Source organism: Bos grunniens, chromosome 4, assembly GCF_055505025.1.
Source record: "Bos grunniens cultivar Pamir isolate PY7600 chromosome 4, Bosgru_T2T1.0, whole genome shotgun sequence".
Taxonomy (NCBI): Eukaryota; Metazoa; Chordata; class Mammalia; order Artiodactyla; family Bovidae; genus Bos; species Bos grunniens.
Genome location: NC_141168.1, coordinates 54411369 through 54438667, shown reverse-complemented (window position 1 = coordinate 54438667; position 27299 = coordinate 54411369). Strand labels below are relative to the sequence as shown.

Genomic DNA, 27299 nt, shown 5'->3' with positions numbered 1-27299 from the left:
TACTAAAAAGATTGATCTCAACTCAAACCCCACTCATATCTCCTCCCGGTAGGAGTTGTGCGGAGCTCAAGTGAAAGGCTTTCTGAAAGCTGAGTTGAAACCAGCTCAACAGTCTAAGAGGAATTCTCATGGGAAGGATTTGAAGAAGATTCAATTAAATTTATAAAAGGATTCTAAATTGGACCCAAGCAAGGAAAAAAAAAACATAGAAAAAGAAAAGATGTGCAGTCACACTGAGAAACTAAAATCAGAAGCAATTATCACCGAGATTTTGTTCAAGAAATGAATGTTGACTACCTGCTGTTGTTCTCGTTTAGTCGCTGAGTCATGTCCAACTCTTTTTCGACCCCACGGTCTGTAGCACCAGGCTCCTCTGTCCAAGGTTTCTCCAGGCAAGGATACTGGAGTGGGTTGCCATTTCATTCTCCAGAGGATCTTCCTGACCCAGGGATCAAACCCTCGTCTCCTGCATTGGCAGGCCGGTTCTTTACCACTGAGCCACATGGGAAGTCCATGTGGACTACCTACTGGGTTTCAAATGATATATAGATATCAAAATAGATAAGACATAAGCCTCGCCATCCAGAGCTGATTGAGCAGTGGAAAAAATATTTCAATATTTCAATGGAATCACCAGCAACTTGTGTCAACATTCTATTATATTCTAATTGTCTTTTTCCTGATCATAAAAGCAATGCATGCCTAGTGAAAAGTATTTGGGAAACAGATATAAATTGCTCTGATCTTGCCACTAGAAATAATCCTTGTTAACAATTTGTATCTTTTTCTGTAGGTATATATGGTTATAACAGGGCTTCCCTGGTGGCTCACACAGTGAATAATCTGCCTGAAATGCAGGAGACCCGGGTTTGATCCCTGGGTCGGGAAGATCCCCTGGAAAAGGGAATGGCAACCCAGTATTGTTGCTTGGAGACTTCCATGGGCAGAGAAGCCTGGCAGGGGTCACAAGAGTCGGACACGACTGAGTGACTATCAGTTTCACTTCCTTTCACTATGGTTATAAGTGCTAACATTGATCAGTCCATTCCATGTGCCAGGGACTATGCTAGACCCTCATTTAATCTGCACATCAACCTGATGAGGTGAGTATCATCATTGTGCTCATCTTACAGATGAGAGAATGGAGGTTTCAAGATCAGTCTGCTCAAAATCTCATACTTAGGGATGGGAAGAGGTAGAAGTCATTTGAGATCTTTCTTATTCCCAAGCTTTCAGCCAGTCCAGGGACTGGAAAGACCCAGCAGCAAAGATTTCATCATGAGAGGGTCAAGCCCTGTGGCTGTGACTCAGATTTGGCTTTGGGGGACTAAAGGTCTGACTCCTATGGAAAGACAGGGGCTGAGAAACTTACATCCTCTAAAAACAAAAACAAAACAAAGCTTGTTCTTTGGGGGAGTTCTTTAAACGTAATACAAAGGGGAGAAAAGAATTCTTCGTGGTAATCTGAAAGGCTCTGGGAATTGATGGCTGTGCCTGGGGCTCTAGTGCTGCCACCTTGTGGAGAAGATGGTGTAGGACACAGCGTTCAACAAAACCAGCCCTGGAAAGACTGTTCCTGGGATGGGGAAGAAATATTTAACATTTAGAGACAAATTTGCAAGAAATGGGAAGTCGTTTTTTAAAATATGTATTTTTATTTGTTTATTTGGCTGTGCCAGGAGTGTTGCAGCACTCAGGAGCTTCGATTTTCCTTGCGGCATGTGAACTCTTAGCCGTGGCATGCGGGATCTTAATTCCACAACCAGGGGCTGAACCCATGCCCTCTGCAGTGGATGCTCGGAGTCTTAACCACTGAACCACCAGAGAAGTCCCTGTAAATAAAGGTTTTGATTTACACGACTTTGCCCGAGGAATCCCACTACCCAGACACAGGTCAGACAGACTTTTAAATCTTTTCCACCTTGAGACCTGCATCCGTAACTGAAGGTCATCTGAGGCTGTGTGAGAGGGCCCAGGGCATCAATAAGGAGTCCCCACGTTCTAAGCCCGACTCTGCTCAGAAAAGCTTGGTGTCTTTAGGTGCTTAATTCCCCTGACCCTCTTTTTTTTTTTTTTTTTAACTTGAATTGGGAAAACCTAAAGATGAGAGTCCACTCTGTGTCCCATTGTCCTTGCATGGCCCAACAAACATTTATTTACCAAACAGTTTCTTTTGCATCTTCATATGAAGTTCCTTCCTTCTCTCTGAAGTGCTGAACCACTCCCCCAACGTCTTCTTTTGTCTTTAACCAAAGGCGGTATTTAACGTGAAGGTTTTAGCCATTAAGGAGAATTAGTTTTCCTGAGTCTCTCCCATGTGTATGTTGGGGAGGGGGAAATTTCCTACTTACTCCTGTTGAGTTCTTGTGGCTGGAATAATAATAAAATTGATCCAAGACAGATTAATAGGAGAAACAAACAAGTTCATTCACACAGAGGTTCATGGAAATGGGACCTAAGAAGCAGCCAAAGCAGGCAGCTTTTATACTTCTTAGACAAAGGAACTGTAAGCTTGTGAGGAAGTGGCAGGAAAAGAAACCGGTCTTGGGTGCCCAATTAGTGAAGAATTGAAACAGAATGTGGGCTTGAGGTAGTAAATGAAAGAAGGAACACGGTTTGTTTACAGAGGCTTCTTGGCTCTGAATTCCCCTTCTCTGGGGATAAGGGCATCCTTCTACCTGCAGAGGCTTCCCTGGTGGTATGGTGGTAAAGAACCTGCCTGCCAATACAGGAGACGCGGGTTCAGTCCTGGGTCAGGGAGATCCCCTGGAGGAGGAAACGGAAACCCACTCCAGTATCCTTGCCTGGAGAATCCCATGGACAGACGAGCCTGGCGGGCTCAAAGAGTCGGACACGACTGAGCATCTGCGAACACACTACCTCCAGATGCAGGGAGGGCACCTTTCACAGGGATATTGATTTCCTGCTTTCAGGGAGACAGAAAGGAGGGTCCGAGTGTCCCTCTTGCTATGGCTGTTAAGAAACTTTAATTCAAAATAATCAGTATGCTATTGCTGCATATGTTGGGGTAACCTTCTCTGGGCCCCAACATACAGATGCTACTAATCTTTTTGCTTGATTTTCTCCTGCTAATGTCACATGTCAATTTAATTTTTAGCGCATCCAGAAAAACCTAGATAACAGAAGACAGTTTCTTCTTCCCTGACAAGGGCAACAGCACAAAAAACTCCTTGATTTCTCTGCCTTATAAATTCATTGGTTTCTTTAATAATATACTAAATTTGCAAATTAAAACCACAGTGATATATAACTATACACTTCCAAGAATGGCTAAAATTAGGACAGCTGATAATATAAAGTATTAATGAGAGTGTGGAGCAACTAGAATAAGCAGATATTGCTGGTGGGAGTGTAAGTTGGTACAATCATTTTTGAAAATCGGCAGCATCTTTTATGTCTACCCCATGACCCAGCAGTTCCATTCCTGTGTATCTTCCTAAAAAAAATGAGTGTCATGTTCACCAAAAATTGCATTGGAAAATGTTCATAGCAGCTTTATATATAATAGCCCCCAATCTATCAACACCCCAAATGTCTATTAAGGATAAACTGTGACATATTTGTAAATGAAATTCCACACAGCAGTGAATAATACAAACTCCTTCTTCGTTCACTAACACGGCTGACTCTCACAGACATAATGTACAGCATAAGAAGCCAGACCCAAAAGAGCACAGAGGGTATGATTTCATTGACATGGAGTTCAAGAATAAGCAACATTAATCTCTAGTGAAAAAAACCAAAATAGTGGCTGCCCTTGTGGGGTGAGGGGAGTCGACTGGGCGGGGTACAGAGAGCATCTTGAGGTGCTGGAACTTTTGGTATCTTCTGGATGGTGGCTACACAGGTGTATACATATGTAAAAGTGTATCCACCTGCATGAAGTTCTATGCACTTTGTGTAAGTTATCAATCCGCAAAAAAGTCAAAAGAAAATCACGTCTGAAATCCATCGGGCCACCAGGTAGTGATGACTGTGTGTCCAGGAAACATCAGGCACAGTGCGCTCTGGTACTCTGCCTTGCCTGTAGTCCTCCGCCCAGGGGGCCTCCAGGCGCTGCTCAGGGTGGAGCTGGGTGTGGCGGCCACTGCAGCAGGCCAACCAGGGGCCAGGATCAGGGATAGAGACACACCAGCTGCCCTCTGCTGGCTGACCTTGGGACTGCAGATTTGGGGGCAGCAAGAAGAGAACAGAGTCACAAGCCCCAGAGAGAATAAAGGTTGGGGGAGAGATTGGGCTGGAGTCGCTGTCTCACAACATGCTTGGCTCTTGACAGTTTTCCTGATCCCGGTCTAGTAGTGGTAGTCTTAGAGCATCTACTCATGGCCTTCAGTGATTTTTGAAACCTTGTCTAAATGAGAACAACTGTATCAGTTGGTGGAGAAGGCAATGGCACCCCACTCCAGTACTCTTGCCTGGAAAATCCCATGGACAGAGGAGCCTGGTAGGCTGCAGTCCATGGGGTTGCGAACAGTAGGACACGACTGAGCGCCTTCACTTTCACTTTTCACTTTCATGCATTGGGGGAGGAAATGGCAACCCACTCCAGTGTTCTTGCCTGGAGAATCCCAGGGACGGGGGAGCCTGGTGAGCTGCAGTCCATGGGGTCTCGAAGAGTCAGACACGACTGAGCGACTTCCCTTTCACTTTTCACTTTCATGCATTGGAGAAGGAAATGGCAACCCACTCCAGTGTTCTTGCCTGGAGAATCCCAGGGACAGGGGAGCCTGGTGGGCTGCCGTCTATGGGGTCACACAGAATTGGACACGACTGAAGCGACTTAGCAGTAGCAGGGAGCTCTGCCAGTGGTTCTCAATCCCAGCTAGCAATAAACTCACCTGGGGAAGCTTTAAAGTACCTCATTGCCTGGGCTCTGCCCTCAGAAGTTCTAATTTAATGGGTCTTGGGTAGGGCCTGGGCATTGTGCCATTTAAAAGCTCTCAGGTGACTCTTAACAGGCCCAGATTAATTATTTCAGACTCTCAGGTGCGTAGGACCTGGGCACAGGTGCTTTAGCAAATTTCCCCAGTGCAGCCAGAGCCAAGAGGCTCTGCTCTGTTTTCTTTCAAAATCTATTGTTTGGTATAAACTTGGAGATCTGGTCTCCTCTGTTTTCCATTAAGGTGTTATTTCAGGACTAAAACAATATAATAAATTTAAAAACTTAAGATTGCTTATTTTCACCCTAATAACCCTGAGGTACTCTGGCCAGAGTCAAGAACAAAGGAATAAAGAAAATAGCATCCATATTAATAATAGCATTATTCACAATAGCCAAAAAGATGAAACGACCCAAGTGTCCACTGACAGATGAGCAGATAAACAAAATACTTAGAATGAACTATTTTTCAGCCTTAAATTCTGACACATGCTACAACCTGGATGAACCTTGAAGAGTGGTTCAATTATGCTGGTTGAAATAAGCCAGTCTCAAAAAAGACACACTGTATGACCCCATTTACATGCAGTACTTAGAACAGTCAAAATCACAGGGACAGAAAGTAGGAGAGTATTGACTGTACTTTAATAAAACAGATTTTAAAAAAAGAAAGGTGGTTGCCAGGAGCTGGGGGAGGGGGAATGGGGGGTTATTTAACCCTGGGATACAGGGTTTCAGTTTTGCAAGATGAAAAGAGTTCTAGGCATTGGTTGCACAACCTGGATGTATTTAACACCACTGAACTGTATACTCAACATGGTGAAAATGGAAATTTTATGTACATTTTACCACATTTAAAATTAATGTAAAGCAGAAATACTTAGTTGGTTTAAGCTGTATGTTCATGTTCATACACAAGTTTGACAAGAAAAACTCCCCCTCCTTTTTCTCACATGCCCATCCCTGTGGATTGTTCTGGAGGCAGGGAGAAAAAATTTTATCAACTCCCTTTCTTCATAATCCAGACTGATAGGAAGACACAGCTGAGCCTAAGGATACAAACTAGAAATGAAAAACAACTGTGCAAGCTCCTTCTGGTTCTGCGTTTCTTTAGGGAGGACGCCCAGAGCAAGGGGCTTGGCTTCTGGGAAGGAAGCCAGCAGGATATCAGTGTGGATAAGACCAGCGGCAGGCTGGACTGTGGAGGAGGGCAGAGTGGACAGAAAACTTCTCTGCGAGGTAAGATAGAAGAGGACATTCTTTTCCAATCCTGCTGCTTTAGGAAAATGTTCTTTTTCCTCAACACGAGTCCCCAGTGTACTATCTCTGAGCATTGTTTACCACGCAAAGCTGTGGGTTTCCCTTCCAAGAGTCACCCTCAGGGGCTGGGAGATCATAGGGAAGGGAGGGGGGAGCTGTGACCTCACCTTGCCCTGGGTGGGGGGCCAATGCCAACCCTGGGCTCCTCTGTTGGAGCTTCTTGGTAATATAATTCTAAACCAAATGTATACCTGGGGAAAGGGAGTCCTATGGATTATCATGCTCCACTGAGCTGTTCAGGGTGAAGGAACAGATACCAGGGCAAGACCAGTCTGGGATGAAGATGGTTACATTTGAGAAACCCTAAATGAGGCTAAGCATGAGAGAACATTTATAAAGCCCACTTTGGGCTTTCCTCATGTCTCAGATGGTAAAGAATCTACCTGCAATGCTGGAGACCTAGATTCAATCCCTGGGTCAGGAAGATCCCCTGAAGGAGGGAAGGGCAACCCACTCCAGTATTCTTGCCTGGACAGAATTCCATGGACAGAGAGGAGCCTGGCGGGCTGCAGTCCATGGAGTCGCAAAGAGCCGACACAACTGAGCCACTTTCACTTTCCACTTTGATTCTTAAAACAATATTGAGCATCTGGCTTATAAAACCTTTTTCTACTGTGGAAATAGAGTCCAACCAATTGAGACCAAGCAAAGGCTATTTATTTAGGGATTGCAACAGCAAAGAAATCCGCCAACATCTCTGGGGTTTAGCAGACACTCTAAAGGCAGGCAGAGAAGTGGGAGAGTTTTGTAGTCGACAGAGAAGAAGGCTCCAGGTGTGTCCTGATTGGAGACTGTTGGCATGGAAGCCACAGGCAGGCTAACCACAAGCACAGCCTCCTACTCCATCGGTCAGGGGAGCATATTTGCTTTCTCCAATTGGCCCCAAGTTGGAAGTGGTAGCAAAAATTAGAGAGGCTATCAGATGAGAGTAAAGTTCTGGTCATTTGAGTCCAATTATTACAGGAGTTATTGTTGTGTTTCTTGGACTAGTTGTTAGAGATAGAAGTCTGCCTTCAAGATAATAGGTTGGCTTCCTGGACTGGTTATTGAGGACTGTGGGTCAGAATTCTGTTTTTATATTTGGTCTAGCTATGGTCCATTTATATATCCAATCTCTCACTACCGAACTGTAAAGAAAAAAAACATTGCCTGCCATTCCATTTCTAACAGAATCAAGCCATCAGCCACTGCAGTTGCCCACCGACAGGGCACCTGAGGGGAATTCAGGATGGATGAAAACAGGAAGCATTCTGTGCTTGGCATATACTGGTCCCGTAGGAGATGTAGGAGACACAGGAAAGGCTGGTTCGATCTCTGGGTCAGGAAGATACCCTGGAAGAGGAAATGGCAACCCACTCCGGTATTGTTGCATGGAAGATTCCATGGATAGACTAGCCTGGCAGGCTGCAGCCCTCGGGGTCACAAAGAGTCAGACACAGCTAAGCACACATGTGTATGTTTTTCCCAGCCACCCCCTGCTCCCGCCCAAATTCATATATAGCCTGATTCCTCCTCCTTCCGAGAAGTTGCTCAGAGCTCAGTAAGGTTCCCAAAGAAAACTTCACACAGAACTTTTATACCATGGCTGCTTCTTTCAGTCAACAAAACCTTGGAGTGTCTCCGACTGATAGTCTAGTAGTGGCCGGGGGGAGCTGCAGAAGGGAAGCTTTCTTTGCTTCTCCCTCTCCTCAGGCCAATGTAGCTATAGCAATATCAGATCAAGACAGGGACAGTGGTCCAGAGGTTCCAGGATTGACCACTGCCAAGGCTGAAAGCTTTGGGGACAGTAGGGAAGCTCCTGCTGCAGTGTGGACAGACGGGAGTCTCAGTGAGAACTGCCCTTTCCCAGGTACAGAAGTGGAAGGTCACCTTGACAGCAGAATCGAGCACGCCAGGTCCATTGTCTGTATAAGTGGAGGGAGTTCCCAGAGAGCAAACCCCTTTTGCTAAAATCCCTCATACCCTTGACTTTTCGCTTCAGAAACAGAGTTTGCTGCTGCAAGTTATTGAGATCTGCCAACATTTGCTTGGATCAAATTTGCAGACAGCTCCTCCCCTTTCCTACTATCACCTGGCCTCCACCGCTAACTGTGGAAATCTTTAGAGAGTTGTCTCTGGGACTCATTTTCCCTCACCTGACCACCATAATATTTGGTTCATAATTCTCCTACAGATTTTGGCTCGCTCTGCAGTTTATAATATTCATATTTACTTCTCTTAACCTCTGCCAGACTATGATCTGTTTTGTTTTGTTTTTAAATAACCTGCAGTGTTAGTATAGGCGCTGAAAGAATACTCTGATCAGTGCCCTAGTGCTGGATGACATGTTGATTCACCAAATACTTGTTGAGAAGGTTCTTGAAGCCAAATCATAAGACAGACACTGGAACGAACGAAGAAAAAGCAAAAACTGCACTGGCCTCAGGGTGGGAGCAAAAAGTCAGATAATTACCATACAGTGTGGTAAATGCTGAGTAATGGAGTGGAAAAGTACGTATGAAGTACTTTGAAACACAAATAAGGAAGTGATTTGCATTGAGCGAATCAGGGGAGGCTTCATGGAAGAGCTGATACCGGAAGGCTGAGTGGAGGGTTTCCTTGCAGAGAAGGAGAGAGCATCCAAGTAGAGGGAGCTGTGATAGAAAGAGGAGGAACTCAGGTGAGGGGATCCAGGGAAGGGCAGGTGGGGCTGGACCACTGGTGGAAATGTGGCTTCATAGGGGCCAGATCATGATGGGCCTTGCATGCCATTTTTAAAGGCATTTGTATTTAATTTTACTGGTAACGTGGGGTTCATCCAGGCTGTTAAACAAAGGGATGGCAAACATCTGTGTTCTATTATGATAATTTTGGCATTGAGAGCAGATGGATGGGGCACCCAGTTAACAGGCTGCAGATGATAAGGACCTGAACTAGAATAAGAAATAGCTGAAAATCCCTTCTGCTCTTCTGGGCAAACTGTTCTCTTTGGGGGGGTGTGTGTGTGTGTGAAGTTGTTTCAGTCGTGTCCGACTCTTTGTGTTCTCTGTGGGTGGGTGGGTGGGTGGGTGGGTGTGTGTGTGTGTGAAGTTGTTTCAGTCGTGTCTGACTCTTTGTGACCCTATGGGCTGTAGCCCACTAGCCTCCTCTGTCCATGGGATTCTTTCGGCAAGAATACTGGAGTGAGTTGCTGTTCCCTTCTCCAGAGGATCTTCCCAATTCAGGATTGAACCCTTGTCTTTTATGTCTCCTGCATTGGCAGGCAGGTTCTTTACGGCTAGCGCCACCTGGGAAGCGTTCTCCTTCATACTTTTTAGGCAATTAACTTGCCCAAAGGCAGAATCCAAGGCTCACTGTTTCATGTACTGTGTGATTTTTGCTTTCTCCTACTCCGTAGATTTTCTTTGCACTTTCTTGATGATGCCCTTTGAAGCGCAAAAGTTTTTAATTTTGATGAAGTTCACTTTATCTGTTTTTTTTCTTTTTCACATGTGCTTTTGAAGTCACACTTTAGTAGGTTTTGCCTAACCCAAGGTAATGAACTCACCACTGTGTTTCTAAGAATTGCATTGAGTTAACTCTTACATTTCGGTCTATGACTGTTTCGAGGTGATTTTTTTATATGATATGAGAAGAGTTCAACTTCACTCTTTTGCCTGTCAGTTCCTAGTTGTCCCAGCACCATTTGTTGAAAAGCCTGTTCTTTCCCCCACTGAATTACCTTTGCTGGAAATCAGTTGACTATAAATACAAGGGTTTGTTTCTAGACTCTCAGTTTGTTGATCTGTGTGTTCTTCTTTATGCCAGGCCCGCACTGTCTTGCCGCTTTGTAGTAAGTTCTGAAATCAGAAGACATGAATCTGTCAATTGTGTTCTTCTTCAAATTTATTTGGGTCCTCACACCAGCGTCCCACAAGTCCCTTCAGGCAGCTTTTTTTTTTTTTTTTGGATTTGTTAATTACTGGAGATTAACTAGCCATAGGAATTTGTTATTTGTGAACACCATAGGTTATATCTAACTCAGACACATCTGCTATCAAATGGTGGGGGGGATGTTGGCAAAGAAAAAATTGAAACTTTTTTATGACTTAACGAACTAGTTGCATAGCAATTGTGTAAATATGTCTAATCATGTGTTTTGGGAATGCAGATGGAATAACAATCATTGCTTCCGGCTTATCTTTTAGCTTCATGACATCCCAAGACATTGAAAGAGTTTTAAGTACAAGACTCTTCTCCATTCTCTAGCAAAAGAAATAGGGAAGTTCCATGGAATAATATGTAAATACAATGAGCAACATCAAGACATGAGGGAAAGCTTTGTGACCCAATAACAAGGTGTTAAATAAACTTGAAAGCTGAACCCCTGGCTCAACTTACAAATGGACTGAGCAAGTATGAGAAAATAGCATATCAGAAAGCTGAACCCCTGGCTCAACTTACAAATGGACTGAGCAAGTATGAGAAAATAGCATATCATAAAGTAGAAATCCAGCTCTATCTCCCACTATAATTGTCTAGCTTTCCTGAAAGTTTGATAAGATTTTTTTCATTGTATGGGTATGTCAACGTCAATTTTGTGTTGACTTGGAGGGTGTTTTGGAATGAGATTAATATTTAAGTCTGGATTTGTAGAAAACAAATGTACAGCTACCAAGAACTAAAGGGGTGGGGCGTAGGATGGACTGAGAGATTGGAATTGGCATATATACACTATTATGTATAAAACAGGTAGCTAATGAGAATCAACTGTACAGCACAGGGAACTCTACTCAACACTGTCATGACCTAAATGGGAAGGAGATCCAAGGAGGACTGGATACATGCACACATGTGGCTGATGCGCTTTGCTGTGCATGACACTGTAGAACAACTACACTCCAATTACAAAAATTAAGTCTGGATTGCCCACCATAACATGGGTGGGCCCCATTCAATCAGTTGAAGACCCCAGTAGACCAAAAGACTGGCCTCCCTATGCATAAGGGAATTTGCCAGCAAACTGTCTTCAGACTTCATCTACGAGCAGCACTCCTGGGTCTCCAGGTGCTGTCCCATGCCGGAGGTTTGCACTTGTAACCGCCACAACTGTGAGAAGTTTCAAGTGCCAATTCCTTATAGTGAATCTGCCAGTATATGTCTACATCCTATTGTTTCTGTTTCTCTGGAGAACGCTGACGAATCTAAGGCATAAATAGCTTCTAAACAAATGGACTGGTGTATCTTTGCCCACCTCCAGAGAGAATTTCTAAACTGCACTTTAAAAGTAAACGAGCTTTGATTTTGACTTAGAGAAGCTGATATTCTTTAATATTAATAGAAGAGAATTCAAGAAAAGTAAAAGGTTTAATTCCATACACTGATTTGACAATTTTGATTTGAAAGCAATAATGTTTTCTCTGTTTTTAAGAGGGTAAAAAAGACCTAGATTTATTTATAGAAATCCTTATTAATCTGGACTCTCTATATCTTTTACTCGTCTTGTTCCTTAGATAAGCTTACATTAGAAATAATTTTTATTTGAACCAGGTCTTCGTTGCCATGTGTGGGGGCTTTCTCGAGTTGCAGCAAGCAAGGTCTACTCTCCAGTTGCAGTGCACCAGCTGCTGCTTCTGGTGGCTTCTCTCGTTGCAGAGCACAGGCTCCAGGGCACACTGGCTTCAGTAGCTGCAGCTCTCGGGTTCCAGAGTACCAGCTCAATAAATGTGGCACGTGGAATTAGTTATTCTGTGGCATGTGGACTCTTCCCAGACCAGGGCCTGAGGCTGTGTCCTCTGCATTGGCAGGTGAATTCTTATCCACTGTGCCGCCAGGGAAGCCCTGTCATCATTTAATACTATAAAAGTATAAGAAATTTGTATGTCCAACTACACTGAGTTATATCTGTTAAAAACATTTGCTGTTAAAGAATTTCAGAAGATGTTAAAGACTACTTAGAATTAGTTACTCCACTTCCATTGACTATATCAATTTTATAATATCATCTATTGAAAATCTTTTTGATATCAGCAGTGACTGTATTATTCTCTACCATCAACCTAAATCATAATATTGAGAGCCTAAACTGGCTTTACGGAGAAGGCAATGGCACCCCACTCTAGTTCTCTTGCCTGGAAAATCCCATGGATGGCGAAGCCTGGTAGGCTGCAGTCCATGGGGTCACTAAGAGTCAGACACAACTGAGTGACTTCATTTTCACTTTTCACTTTCATGCATTGGAGAAGGAAATGGCAACCTACTCCAGTGTTCTTGCCTGGAGAATCCCAGGGACAGGGGAGCCTGGTGGGCTGCCGTCTCTGGGGTCGCACAGAGTCAGACACGACTGAAGTGACTTAGCAGCAGCAGCAGCAGCAAACTGGCTTTGAGAACTCGGACTAATTGAGTTGACGAATAAATAATCTTTGGATGCCCAATTTCTTGGCAGAGCAAAACTCAAAAGTAAGAGAATATAAAACAAACAGGATAGGGAATAAAAGCAGGAAAGTTACTCTGGAAAGTGGTTAATATTTGCCAAGTTTGCTGTACTTGTAAACGACATACCCTGTAGGAGGAAATGGCAACCCACTCCAGTGTTCTTGCCTGACACGCAAGTGTAAGTTATTAATTAAAAGGAAATATGGAGGCGGAAGCAGAAATTGCATGTGTGCATGCAGGCTTAGTTGCTCAGTCGTGTCTGACTCTTTGTGACCCCATGGACTGCAACCCACCAGGCTCCTCTGTCCAGGGAATTTTCCAGGCAAGAATACTGGAGCAGTTTGCCATTTCCTACTCCAAGGGATCTTGCCAATCCAGGGATTGAACCCATGTCTCCTATGTCTCCTGCATTGGTAGGCAGATTCTTTACCACTGAGCCACCTGGGAAGCCCACGAAGCTGTAATTTGGGGTTATTACCATAGGTGTGGTATAGAAGATTTTGTAGTAGATTACCCAATAAAGCCTAACATAAAAATGATGAGTCACCACTGTCTGGGAGGAAGAAATTTTCTTCCCTCCTTCTAGGTTCTTCTGGTTGGTTTAAGAATTGACATGAGACAGATTAAGGAGACAATCAAACAAAAGTTTAATAACATGTACACACGGGAGCGCTCAGGAAAACTGAATAACTTTCTTAAATGACTGAAACCCTCACAGTAAAAACCACCTTTAGCTAAAGACAAAAGAGGATGTTGGGGTTGTGGTTTCTGAGCTCAAAGGAGGAGAAGGCAGTTCACCTAAAGATGGAAAAGCAAGCGTTTGGTAAACAAATGTTTGCTGGGCCACACAGAGACAATGGGACACAGAGAGACTTTAACAAGCAGACTTTGCCAGGTTCCTCCCTGTCTATACACCTAGTTCACACTATGGTTCACCTACTTCACACTGTAGTTATCTGTGATGACAGTCCCTTTCCTGGACTAGGTCCTCTGTCTACATTCTTTAGGAAGTTAGGGAGCCTCTCAAAGGTTCTTCCCCAAAAGAATCTTTTGGACCTTGATTGTTTTCAGTTCAAAACATGCCAAAGATATTTTGGGGTCCTATTCCACCAAATTATCTACACCACTCTCAGGGGTGTCTGGGGAAGAGGAGCTGATGACAATGAAGGAGAGCCAATGGAAGGGAAAGAGGAGAGCTTGCTCACAGGGATGTCTGACTTGAGAGTGGGGAGTTTCCAGGATAAGGCAATGAAATTAAAGAGCAGCAAGGAAATTTATTCTATCACATATTAAGTGCCATTGCCTTTAAGACATCGAGATTTCAGAAGTATTACACTGTGCATCTTAGAACTGATGAAATACAGCAAAATGCGGGCTGAAGACGAAGCACTGGATTTGGAAATTAGGAAGTCATTGATTACTCCATTTTACTAAGTAAGTGCAGGCCTGGATAGTTGTGAGTTGGAGAAAATGGGAGTGAGGAAGTGTTTGCTGACCACTACTTTACAGATGGGCATATGTGATAAAGCCTCAATGAGGCAGGACATGAAGGAAGGTAATTTTTATATGAGGAAGAATTGAGCCTCTTTGAGAAGAAGCAACTGATGGAGAGGCAGAGATCAAAAGTCCACATGGAGCAGTATCAAGTAGATTAGTGGAGAACAGCACAACTATGCAGCCAGTCAGAGCTGGGCTTAAGTAGCCACTTTCCTACCTACGAGTGATCTGACACTGGACATCTCGATTAAACCTTCTGAACCCTGGTCTACTTGTTTGTAAAAGCAGGGTAATCATTCCCCTTCTTCATGGAGTTGTATATTTTATATTAAGTGAGATTATTCATTTAATGAAGTGTTTGACACTGCAGCCTAGACATAGTAAATGCTCAATAAACAGGACCTACTATTAAGAAGTTAATCAAGAACATAGTTGAGGGACTTCCCTGGTGGTTCAGTGGTTAAGACTCTGTGCTCTCAATGCGTGAGGGCCCAGGTTCAAGTCCCTAGTTGGGAAACTAGATCCTGCACGCTGCAACTAAGACCCAGCAGAGCCAAAATAAAAAGACAGAAAAAAAAAAAAAAAACATTTTAAGAAAAGAAAGAACACGATCAGTTAGTGAAATGCAGGTGGGAAAGTATGGAATCAAGTTCATAGGTGGAGGAATTAGCCCTGAAAAGGAAGAGGGATCTCTCTGTGGAAGTTCTAAAAAATACTCATAAATTCTTTGATTTCCCCTTCCTTCAAAAAATGGAGCCTAATTAGCCTCCCCTTGAGTGTAGGCGGTACTTGGTGTATCACCTCTAATAGAATGCAGTGGGAGTGATGATGTGAAACTTTGAGAGTAAATTGTAAGAGGTGATGTGACGTCCATACTTGTTCTTTGGATTACTCAACCTGGGGAATGTTAGCTGCTATTTCATGAGAACATGAAAGCATTTCAGTGTAGAGGCCCATGTGGTAAGGGATTCCGGCCTTCTGCCAAGGGCCAGGTGAATGATCCATCTTGGAAATTGGTCTTCTAGCCCCAGTCAAGCTTTCACATGAGTAAAGCCCAAGCTGACATCTTGCCTGCAACTTCATGAAAGACCCTGAGCCAGGCTCTCCCAGTTAAGCTACTTCAAAATTCCCAATTCATGGGAACTGTGAGAAAATGAACATTCTTTTAAACTGTTAAATTTGGGGATAATTTGTTCTACAGCAAATGAATACATCCTCTTCCTCTGAGACAAGGAAAGTGGAGAATGATAGGTGAGGACTTGCATAATATGGAAAGGAGAAATGTAAATGTCTGATGGTCTCTATTTTCTCTTAAGGTTAAAATACAAAACATGTCATTTGCTGACCATAAGTTAGCCTCAGGAGACTGGTAAGGGATTGGAAGAACCAGGCAGAAAATAGGCAAGGGAATTGACCAGGAACTCAAGATTAATAATTTTCTTTCTTGTCTCTCTTCCTTCATGCCAAAACTGACCACAGAAATCACACTTGCTCTTGGGACTGGATCAGCCTCCATTCACCAAGGCTGCACCTCAAGTGTGAAACTCCAAAGCATCACAGCCTGTCTGAACTAGCCCAGGAGACTGCCTGCCTGCCTGCCTGGGCAAACTGCTGATGAGTGAGTTCAGGGCTGAGGATGGCTCAGGCTTACCTTGGAAACATACTCCCTGCAGTCCAAAATGATTTTCAACAACTATATGGAAGCTAGCACGCTATTTACGAAGAGAGAGAGAATATCGGAGGGAAATACTGTAAGAGAAAAAAAATAACAGGACTTAGGGATTCTGAAAAAAGCATATCACAGTAATGGGAAAACCCTACAGTCTTTTAAATATCTCATTTGTATTATTTTTTAGTCTTTGGTCCATTTTCCCTTCACCCCATCCTTTTTTGTTATTAGCATGGGAGCCCTGGCAATTTTCCTGATTTAGCCAGCTATCTTTATTTCAGAACAGGGTGGAGCTTCAGCACATAGAAGAGACCAGGCTAGGACTGCCATCTCCCAGTTATACCACCTTATAGCTCTGGTCTTTTTAAACCCTAAAGGCCCACCAGGAATTGAACCACTGTGCCTCTAGCAGAATGACAGTTCCTGCTCTCCTTAGGAAGTTAACCTCTCTCTGTACTGATTCTGCCTGTAAATTGGGAAACTTAATTAAAACTGGTACCTTTTCTACATTACACAATAGAATCAATTTATTCATTTATCCTTAGTTAACTCGGTTATTCAATTATTCAGCACCTCATTACTGAGTAGTCAGGGATGGGACAGCACATCCTAAGTGCTGGGAATGAAAAGATGAATACTGTGGTCTTGAATGTGTTAGTTGCTCAGTTGAATCTGACACTTTGTGACTCCATGGACTGTAGCCCCCACCAGCTCCTCTGTCCATGGAATTCTCCAGGCAAGCATACTGGAGTGGGCAGTCATTCTCTTCTCCAGGGGATCTTCCCAACCAGAGACTGAACCCAGGTCTCCTACATTACACGCAGATTCTTTACCATCTGAGCCTGCTGGCACATAGTATCATTCAATAAATTTGTGTTCAACGAGTTATAGTTCCTACCCTCTGTGGGCATTCTAGGCTAGTAAGGGAGGAAGTATATTAACAAATAATTAAAATGGTTTTAGTGCACAGTAAAGACATAAATCCAGAATTATAGAGGGTTGTATCTACCTGGAGGTTACGGATGGTTTGATAAAGCAAGTAACATTTGTTTGATTTTAAAGAACAAATAAGAGTTTTCCAGGAAAGAAGAGTAGTAAAAGTCTTTTTCAGGTAGCCCCAAACTCACAGGTCTTATTTTTAGCAGGAATCTTTTCACTCTAATCTAATTCTAATTTGCTAATGTAAATATCAACCAAAATTTTGCTGGGTTTCAGTCTTTTGAGTTTATTTTTATTTTGTTCCTTAGGCAGTGATAGGTTGGCAAAATTAGATGCAAAATAATTGTACAAAGGAGATTTTTAAGAGAGTGGATGAAATGAATTAATGGGAAAAACATATATTTTAAGTTTCTTCCTCGGAGATATCTTAATTTCGTATAGTTTCTAAGATAGATGGAAGACTGCTGCTGCTGCTGAGTCGCTTCAGTCATGTCCGACTCTGTGCTGCCCAATGGACGGCAGCCCACCAGGCTCCCCCGTCCTTGGGATTCTCCAGGCAAGAACACTGGAGTGGGTTGCCATTTCCTTCTCCAATGCATGAAAGTGAAAAGTGAAAGTGAAGACGCTCAGTTGTTTCTGACTCTTCGAGACCCCATAGACTGCAGCCTACCAGGCTCCTCTGTCCATGGGATTTTCCAGGCAAGAGTACTGGAGTGGGGTGCCATTGCTTTCTCCGAGATGGAAGACAGTCTTCCTAAAAATGGTCTCACAATTACCTCTAAACTTTCCTCTCTGACGCCTGGCTGGGAACGCAGCAAACATGCCTTGTTCTGTGCCAAACCAGTGGTTACTGCTATTTGCCCACTTTGGAGCCCCTCAGAAGCCCATCCAACAATACACACCAGATTGGCAGAAGGACTTGGAACCACCAAATATAATAATTGAATGTCATCCTCAATTCATTAGTGATTACATGTATTGAAAAAAATTTTGCTTACCTGACAGCAAGGAAAATCACAGTACACCAGGGAGGAGAACTTGCTAAGCCTACAGATCCCTTCCACATTGGAATTTAGAAAGAACCCTTAATCTGCTGCCAAAAACATGAATCAATACTGACACTTAGTAAAACATTTTAATGACTAAACGCAAACATTTTGTTTCAAGAAGCTACTGGCCTAACAACACCTGCCGCTGTTACCAGTGCTAATTAATTTCCCTGAAGTTGTCTAACCTGTTCTATCAAGACTTTAAACTGCTTTGACAATCTTAAAGGAGTGAAGAAGGAGCAAAGTCAGTTGGGAGGGAAGTAGAGCCAAATCTTTTTCTACTTTTAATTGAGAATTCTGTATTCTATCACACCTGCACTCAGCCTTGAATGAAATTCTTATTTTCAACAGCTTGCAGCCATTACTGCATTTAATAGAGGTTGGTGGTTGATAAGTATTTTTATACATAACTGCAGTTTCAAGCTGATTCTCAGGTGTTTAATCAGCAAAGCCATACAACATTTTGATGAGTCAGTCCCATGAGAAAATGTTATCGCCTGCAGAGCCAGGCAGGGGTAAACCAGACCAGTAAGAAGATTTAGAGTCTTCCTTGCTAGCTAACATACTGTTACGGAACCCAGGTCCAGCAGCTTGCCACTCAACAGCCATTAAAGAGGCCAGGTTTGTGGAAAGGAAAGTTTGCTTTGTTTTGGAAGCAGGCAACCAAGGTTGAGGGGGGTGGGACGGTGGATGCCTGTTCAAAGGCCGACTCCCTCAACCCGTCCCATTGACAATCAGGGGGCAAGAACTTTTACAGACGAGGACGCTCTATGCAGAATCAGCATAGTTCAATTCTGACAGTCATCTTGAAGTTGGTCATCAGTGGTCTGACCAGCATCATCTTGATTGTTTTAGGTACAGTTAATCTTCAGCTCCAGGGTCAGTTTGTGCCCATTTTCTTAAAGCCAGTTCTCAGAATTGTGGCAGTTTATGTCATGGCTACAGTCTGTTCATCATGTTAACTTCTTCGACCTGGTGGGGGTTTCAGTTGATCTATAAGATCAACTCACGGGATAATGGCTCAGATTATTATCTACAGTCCTTGAGACGGAACTAAAGGTCCTTGACTATGCTTAATGACATTATTATTAATTGGTCTCCTTTGACTATTTTCTGTTTGTATCTGCATTTTCTCACTTTTCTGATTAAACTTATTCTTTGGCTAAAGTTTTTCCACAGACAAAAGGCTGGTAGAGGGGATGGGGGACTGTGCAAGGATCATAGCATCCTGCTGTTTCAATATCACTACTTTAATCTTCCGTATAATCTATGATTTTATTTAATATGACTTTTCAAGAGTTGAACAATCATCCTAAACAGATCAGACTACTAACTCAGAACATTTCCCACACCCAGTACTATGCTTTCCACTTTAGAAGGGTTCTGTGACCGAGATACTTTGGGAAAGTCAGGAGCTCACAAGGTTTCTTTACTACAGGTGTCCTCACATTTCTTTGTGTGGTAGTAGACATCATGGACATTGAGGAAGAGATATAGAATATAGTGGTTTCTGGCTCATTTGACCACAGATGCTGTTTTTGAATGGAAGACCATCTTATGGGGGTCAATGTCTAACAGAGCAATACTTTGGGAAATGTTCCTGTTCAAATATGATTGTTATTCTTGAACACTCCACATTGTTAATAGAGCACCAGACATGCTAAGAAGGATACTCCAGGGAAGGGGCAGCATGATTAGTAATGACAGACTCCCTTTCTACAGCATCCACTGACTACTGACTAGGGACAAAGCCCTAGTTCCTTCTGGCACCAGCCCTTTCAGAAGAGAAAGGGTCTCGTATTCCTTGGGTGCAATACCTATGAGAACGGGAGTGATGTGTTAGGGAGACACATCAAATCCTTTAAACTCCTCATTCCTACTTTAAATCAAAGGAACCTGATGTCCAAATTACCTACCAACATTCTGCGGTTACCTCTTACAACCTCTAATCAGAAACCCTTGGAAATAAAGGTTTTTTTGTTTGTTTTTCTGCTTTTTTCTATTGAGGTGAAATTCACATAACATACAATTAGCCATTTCAAAATGAACATTTCAGTGACATGTAATACATCTACAATGTTGTGCAACTACCACCTCTTTCTAGTTCCAAGACAGTTCCAAAATAAAACCTCATACCCATTAAGTTATTCCCCATTTCCGCCCACCCCCCAGCCTCACTCAGTAATCACCAGTCTGCTTTCTGTTTCTGATTGAGGTCTTCCCTGATAGCTCAGTTGATAAAGAATCCACCTGCAATGCAGGAGACCCTGGTTCAATTCCTGGATTGGGAAGATCTGCTGGAGAAAGGATAGGCTACCTACTCCAGTATTCTTGGGCTTCCCTTGTGGCTCAGCTGGTAAAGAACTGTCCTGCAATACAGGAGACCTGGGTTCGATCCCTGGGTTGGGAAGATCCCCTGGAGAAGGGAAAGGCTACCCACTCCAGTATTCTGGCCTGAAGAATTCCATGAACTGTATAGTCCATGGGGTTGCAAAAGATAGGATATGACTGAGTGACTTTCACTTTCACCTGGCTATTTCACATAAATGGGATCATATAATATGTGACATTTTATGTCTGGCTTCTTTCAATTAACATAATCTTTTAAAACTTTACCCACATATGGCATGTGGATATAGTATTTACATAATTTCTTTTTATATCTGAAGGATTTCCTACAGTAGGGATACACCGTCATGTGCTTATCCTTGGTGGACTTGGGGTTTCTACCTTTTGATTATTGTAAACAGTACTGCTACGAGCATTCATGTAGAAGTATTTGAGGGACTGTTTTCGATTCATTTGGCTATGTGCATTGGAGTGGAATTGTGGGGTCATGGAAACAAAATTTTGCCACTCCAATTCTGTGGCACCCTAAGGCAAATCATAAAGTTCATATGATTAGCTTGAGACATAGTTTTTAGGGCACTGGGAAAAGATGTATATAAAATGCACTACCCACAGGAAGCTTAGAGAATGACTTACTGAAGCAAGTTTCTTCTCTATACACAAAACATACCTATTTCTCCCATGAATACCGTTTGTTTTCAGTGAGCCATTTGAGTTTCTGTTACTCAGCTGTATAGAGCATCTGTTGTCTTCTCAGCCAATAAGCGTTCAACAAAGACAATAAGTAGAGATGCCTTTTGGTAGCTCTATTATTGGGATGTGTTGTACCCGTGTGAGAGTGGAAATAATAAAGAAAAAAGGTTGACACCAGCACTAGATCAGCTCTTCTGGAAAGATTTTGAAATATCCAGACTTGTACTATAGTCAAGTAAACCAGCTTCACTTGCATATAGGTCTCTGAGAAAAGTTAATTGTCAATTAAATATTGTTGAATAGACTGAAAACATGAAATCCGAGAACATTAATTGAGCAGAGAACCCAAGCATAGTTCTCATTTTCCAAAAACGTTTCCAAACTCATAAACTAGGCCTCATTTCAAAGTCAGTCTTCTTATAAGGATGTTAAGAAAATATTGGCTCTCACCTAATTACTATGCATGATATTAAGAATTTGCTAAGTTTAAATTAATTTTAGGAAGAAAAGAATGAGGTCTATTACCAAGGGAAATATTGGGATTTTCATTTAAGTAAATCTACATTCTAAAATGTTATTACTTATATTACTTCTATTATTAACAATAAAAACATGCAACAAATTATTTTTAATTTTAATTTCAGATGAATTTAAGGTATTAAAAAAACAGGAACATATAAGCCAAGAAAATGAATATATTATGATGCAGTTTGTCAAACTTTAAAGTAGTCAATTTTGAGAACGGTTCCTCTGGATCTAATACACTTATGGTAAATGACATGGAGATACTGCTGTATTTCCAGGTATTTCTAGTGTTTCCAGATACTGCTGTATTTCCAGGACCTTCTGAAAGTGATTTAAAGTTGGCAATGATATCTAACGGGTCATTGTCCTAGAACATACACGTGACCTTTTTCAGAGCCAGATTTTGGAAATATTCTGGTTCTTGTGTCCGCTGACATCTCAAAGAACAAGGAGGGAACATCGAGATAGGCACATGCGATTCTGCAGCTTTGAGGCCCGAAGAATGAGATCATATCCTTCCACAGAGTGAGGCTGATTTGATCTGACCTAATTATCTGATTGATGTGTTGAGAGGCAGACCTACTTGGATATGTATTTGCTTCATCAATTTTCTCTTTAGGCAATTTATTTAGTCCTCACCCTCTTTTTATCTTTGTGGCATGAGACCTTGAGATACTGACCTAAAATTTCATAAAATGTGAATTTAATAATATATGTAATTTTAAATAATAAAAGAAATACCAAAATACAGGCTCAAACATACAAAAAATGTAAAAGAATACACAATGAAAAGATGAAAGTTTTTTGTTCAACTTGCTCCCCTTCCAATGCCATTTTTCTTCCCACAGGCAAACACTGTTAATAGTTTGGTGAATGCCTTACAAAAGCATATAGTAATAGATAAAACTAGACATAGACCATTTTCCCAAGCACTAAATAATAAACTTTACTGTAACTACTTTTCAGGATTAATCTCAAAATAAGAATACAGATTATCAAATTATTGAGAAATTACTGCCTGCTGGGGTTTTATGGTCCTTTCCACCCCAAAAACATTTTGGAGTTAACATATTCTGACATACTTCTTGGTCATGTGCCAGATCATAAGCTCCTAGCAAGGAGACATAAATACCACCACAATTAATAAAATTTACATAGGATCTTATATGTTAAAGCATTAGTATACATTTAAAAATCTTAACTCAGAGCTGAAATGCCTCTCAGTAAATCAAGGAAAGCTGGAAACAAATCATAGAGAAAAAAAGATTGGGGAGCCTGTGCAAAGGGTAGAGGAGATTTTGACTCTGGTTCAATTAACCAGCAAGTATTCACTATTCATTTCTGCTGTGGTAAGCCCTGTAGGTATACAGAAATATAAAGTGTGGTCCCTGCCTCCAGTGGGTTTACTATCACCTGAGAAATCAGACCAGCCAGACAGAATGAAATCAGATAAAAAATCTTGCACGAGACCTTGAACTTGATAGAGTTATAAACAGCAGGCAGCCTCTGAAGTCTACACAAAGGAGTGATACAATTAAAAAAATTAAAAGACTGTGTCTTCAGTCCCTTGCATGCCTTCATTTCCCTTCCATAATTACTGCCCCAGTTCATGTTTTCATGACTTTGGCTATTGCAGTGAACTTATATCCAGCATTCAGCCATCTCCCCATCCTACTCCCTCCCAATCCATCCTACACATAGCTACAAGATTGAGTTTCCAAAGGTGCAGAAGAGCCTCACTGGCTCAACTTGCTCATCCACTTTGAATAACATCCTGCTAATCAGTTTTAGTGTTATTATTTAAAGAAAAAAAACACTTGAAGGCAAAACATTTGCACATTGTGGCAAGTTTGAAGAGGCAAGTTTAAAAAGGCAGAATGTCTGCTGAGGAAGGGCAGCTGGATGCTTCAGTTCAGTCACTAAGTTGTGTCCTAGGCAAGGCCATTCAGGCCAGTAGAACTTCAGTGGGACAGACAGAGGGTCTGGGTCTCATGAAGCTGTCTCTTAGCTTGGTGGGCTGAGAAATTCTGTCTTGGCTCAGGGAGAAGATTCTCACAACCAGACTCAAGAGAGATCAATGTACACATCAGAAAGCCTATTTGTTGACATACAATGAGAACAGTAACAGATAAACCAGATATCTGTGTTCATTGATCAAGCATTTTCTTCCACTAGGAAAATAAAAGCCACACGAGAAGGCGTCAAGTGTGAGTTTAGCATGTTTGAGGAACATCACGGGGGTCAGCTGGTTAGAGTGGAAAGATCAAGAGGAGGAGTGGTAGAAGATGAGATCGAGAGGTAGGCAATGGTCAGCTCGTGTAGCACCTTGAAGACCATGATAAGGAGTCTGGATTTTATTCTAAGAAGTCAAAAGCTATTGGGGTGTTTTAGGCAGGCATATGATGTGACTTCCCCGCTGGCTCAGACAGTAAAGCGTCTGCCTACAATGAGGGAGACCCGGGTTCGATCCCTGGGTCAGGAAGATCCCCTGGAGAAGGAAATGGCAACCCACTCCAGTATTCTTGCCTGGAAAATCCCATGGACAGAGGAGCCTGGTTGGCTACTGTCCATGGGGTCCCAAAGAGTTGGACATGACGGAGTGACTTCACTATCTACTATCTATGATGTGACTTATTTTTGATAGGATAATTCTGGGTGCTGAGTGGAGAATCAATTCCAAAAGAATAAAACTGACCATTAAGGGACAAGTAAGGAAGCTATTCCAGAAGTTTGACAAGAGCAGATGGTGGCTTTGGCCTAGGGTAGTGGTGGTAAAGGTAGAAAGGACTGATTTGTGTGTGTGTGTTTTATGGCAGATAGGATTAGAGTGCTGAGGGATTAGAGGTGTGATTCCATGCCCACCAAACAGCTTTCCAATTGAAATTTGTCTTTTTAGTAGATTTTCCTTCTGGAGAAAGAAGTACTGATCTGGGAACCAGGGATGTGGTTTTCCTGCTAATTCCAGTTTTCTACCCTGAGGATGTAAACTTGAGCCTGAAATGGTTAGGTTACTCTGTGGGTGCCGAGGCTGTAGATTGTAACATTCTTGAGCTGGTCTCAGGTAATCTCACCTTCCTTGTTCTCCAAACCAGTCTGGTAATGAAGTAAACAATTCTTATTAAATGCGTATAGTTTATATGGAAAGCAGCATATTTAATTCTGTAATGATATTTTAGAGTATATCTTGAAGACTTCTACCTCCTTGGAGACCTAAAAGTATTTTGCTCTGCTGGTATTATTTTAAATAAATATGTATTATTGACCTGAAGTATAAAGAAATTATTTTTTTAAACAGAAGAAAAATCAAACAAAAGTTTAATAACAGGTATGCAAGGAAGAAGCCCAGGAAAACTAAATAACCACGAGAAATTATTATTAAGTATATGTGGTCCTAGGTTACACCGGAAGTATAAAATAAATATGAACCTCCAACAATTACAAAGATGTGGAATAATCAGTTATGGGGAAAGAATTCTATTCACTGCCTAAAACTCAATGAGTTCCCTTTGACTGATCTCTGCTCTCCTTTGAAACCTGTATGAATCAGTCAGGAGGATCTGTTACTACTGCCTTTGTTTCTGTCTTCTCTGCAGTCCCACGCTCCCCAGCCTCGCCCTGTGGCCATCATCACACACCTGAATCACTGCAACAGCTTCCTGGCTGGTTTCCCGGACTCTGATTTTCTGGGAGGGGGGATGGGGTAACGGTGTGAATCACGTGGGACAGCACGGAAGTGGGTTTGGGGGGTGGTGAGTAGTTCAATTTCAAGACAGCAATGGATTTATAGCAGGAAATGGGAGACAAGTCTGGAAGGAGATTAGCACAGTTGAGAAGGTCTTGGATTTGCACTCAAAGTTCAGATGATTTGGTGGTCATAGGGGAGATTTTTTTTTTTTTAACTTTTGAGCCAGTGAGGTGGGAAAACAATTCTATTTTTGTTTTTAATCTAAGACATTAGATTTTTAAAAATATGCTTTACCTTTACTGTATTTAGTAAATATTACAAAATACAAGAATGTTGCTCTTAACACTAGAGCCCATAGTCAGTCGGACAGTCGTCATCTGCCTCATGAGACGCGAGGTAACCTGGGGGAGGGGCGGAGTGCTTTCCTGAGGAGGGGTTGACAGTGGCCCTAGCCCTCCTTCATTCACTTTCTGTGTCTGGTGATTTACTGTAATTTGCTTGGCTAAGTGGATTTCCAGAGAGCTAATTAATTATCACAAAGAAAATTTCTGCCTAGAACTAGCCTGAAGCTCTTACTAAAATTGCAAGCACAAGAAAAGAGTAAAGAAAGGCACCGAGCTGACATTTCTGACTTCTGGCACAAGCTCTTCATTCCGGACCTAACGATATAAAAATAATGATGATCTAATAAGATCTGACAAGATTAGCTAGAAAATGGAAATTTGCAGGACTATTTGAAATATGGATTTTTATCCACTATCTATAATTAACTTTGTCCCATGTGTATGTTTTACATTGATATGAGAGTTAAAAGTTACTTGTAAATTTTATATTTTATAGATATTATATATATATATACATGCTTAGTCGCTCAGTCGTGTCTGACTCTTTGCGACCCCATGGATGGTAACCCGCCAGGCACCTCTGTCCATGGGGATTCTCCAGGCAAAAATACTGGAGTGGGTTGCCATGCACTCCTCTATGGGATCTTCCCAACCCATGGATCAAACCCAGCTCTCCCACATTGCAGGCAGATTCTTTACCATCTGAGCCACCAGGGAAGCCTATCATATATATAGCTTTATATATATTATTATATATAGTATATGTGCTCAAAAGTCTTAATGATACAATCAAAAACTTAAAGGCTACTGGATTAAAAGATGGCATTTGGAAGAAATCTGTCCTCATTTTCTTTATTATCAAGTAATTGAATACTAGTACTACTATTTCATAATATTCTTATAGATATGATAGATATTATACTTGAATAATAACCAGTTATATTTAGACCATGAGGGCTTTACAATTTGAGAAATTTGGGAAGGAATACCAAGTAATGACTCCAGAATCAGATTGCTTAGTCTCTTCAGTCATTGCTTCCTGGGGCAAGTTATTTAACCGACCACACCTCAGTTTCCTTGACTATAAAATGAGACATAGTAATTTCTGCATAGGGCCCTTTTCAGGATTAAGTGAGCTAATAGATGTAAAAGTTTAAACTGGCATACAATAAGTACTCATTGAATGTTAACTAATATTAACCAGGCTTTTGTTAAATTTGGGGTTTTTAAAGTGTGCTTTGCTTTTTTAAAAATTACATTTTTTACTTTAAAAAATTATTTTAAAGTTTTTAATGAAGTATGGTTGATTTACAATGCTGGGTTAGTTTCAGGTGTACAGCAAAGTGATTCAGTCACTGATTCTTTTTCAGATTCTTGTAGGTTATCATAAAATATTGAGTATAGTTGTCTGTGCTATACAGTGTCTTCTTATTGGTTATCTATTTTGGTTAAATCTGAGGGGCTTCCCTGGCAGTCCAGGGATTAAGATTCTGTTCTTCTACGGCAGGAGGCACAGTTTCCATCCCTGGGTGGAGAACTAAGATCCCTTGTGCTGCACAGCCACAAAATAAATAAGTAAACTGGAGAAAACAAACCCCCCTTGCTACCTACTGCCTCTTGTTGGCCAACAGGGGTCAGTACATGGCAACCTACATGGGAAAGCTAAATAAAATGCTTCACTGGGGCAAGAAAAGATTTTCAGTGTCTGAGGAAACATCCATGTTTAACTTCAGAAAATTTTCACAAACTGGTGTTGCGAAAAATCAGTCACGATAAAATTAAGCACTTAGAAGTATAGAAAGAGAAAAGTCAAAATACTTTAAAAAATAAATAATAAATATATTTCAAATGTTTAAAAGCAGTTTAAAATGCAGAAGGATGTTTTAAATGATAGTACTCTGCAGCAGAGCCTTGGGAATTTATGGTGCAGTAGAGC

At 41.8% G+C, this 27299-nt stretch overlaps 1 protein-coding gene and 3 long non-coding RNA genes across 9 annotated transcripts in view; 1 reads left to right on the top strand and 3 right to left on the bottom strand.

Annotated features, from left to right (window-relative positions):
* Positions 1–1609: 1609 nt before the first annotated feature.
* Positions 1610–3054, bottom strand: LOC147374170 (uncharacterized). 2 transcript variants are annotated; one of them, XR_015162519.1, is made up of 3 exons: positions 2679–3054; positions 2161–2370; positions 1610–1832 (listed from the first exon to the last, which is right to left on the bottom strand). It is a non-coding gene; the product is annotated as an uncharacterized LOC147374170 (long non-coding RNA). The 2 variants fall into 2 exon arrangements; XR_015162518.1 differs by lacking the exon at positions 2679–3054 and having other exon boundaries at positions 2161–2671.
* A 151-nt stretch (positions 3055–3205) lies between these two features.
* Positions 3206–4941, bottom strand: LOC147374169 (uncharacterized). Its single transcript, XR_015162520.1, has 2 exons — positions 4860–4941; positions 3206–4372 (listed from the first exon to the last, which is right to left on the bottom strand). It is a non-coding gene; the product is annotated as an uncharacterized LOC147374169 (long non-coding RNA).
* Positions 4942–5973: 1032 nt separating this feature from the next.
* GGCT (gamma-glutamylcyclotransferase) overlaps positions 5974–27299 on the top strand; it is a 34206-nt gene continuing 12880 nt past the window's right edge. The window contains exons 1-2 of one of the 5 annotated variants that reach the window (XM_086396457.1): positions 6004–6139; positions 15590–15728. Coding sequence is in view for 1 of the 5 variants with exons in the window: in XM_086396458.1 (XP_086252584.1) it covers positions 23553–23632 (80 nt within the window). In the remaining 4 variants the exon portion in view is untranslated. Of the gene's footprint in view, positions 6140–15589; positions 15729–23537; positions 23633–27299 lie in introns of those variants that run through there. The other 4 variants (XM_086396455.1, XM_086396456.1, XM_086396458.1 and 1 more) reach the window with 4 other exon arrangements.
* On the bottom strand, positions 6861–17998 carry LOC147374168 (uncharacterized). Its single transcript, XR_015162515.1, has 4 exons — positions 17717–17998; positions 15762–15859; positions 9921–10038; positions 6861–7552 (listed from the first exon to the last, which is right to left on the bottom strand). It is a non-coding gene; the product is annotated as an uncharacterized LOC147374168 (long non-coding RNA).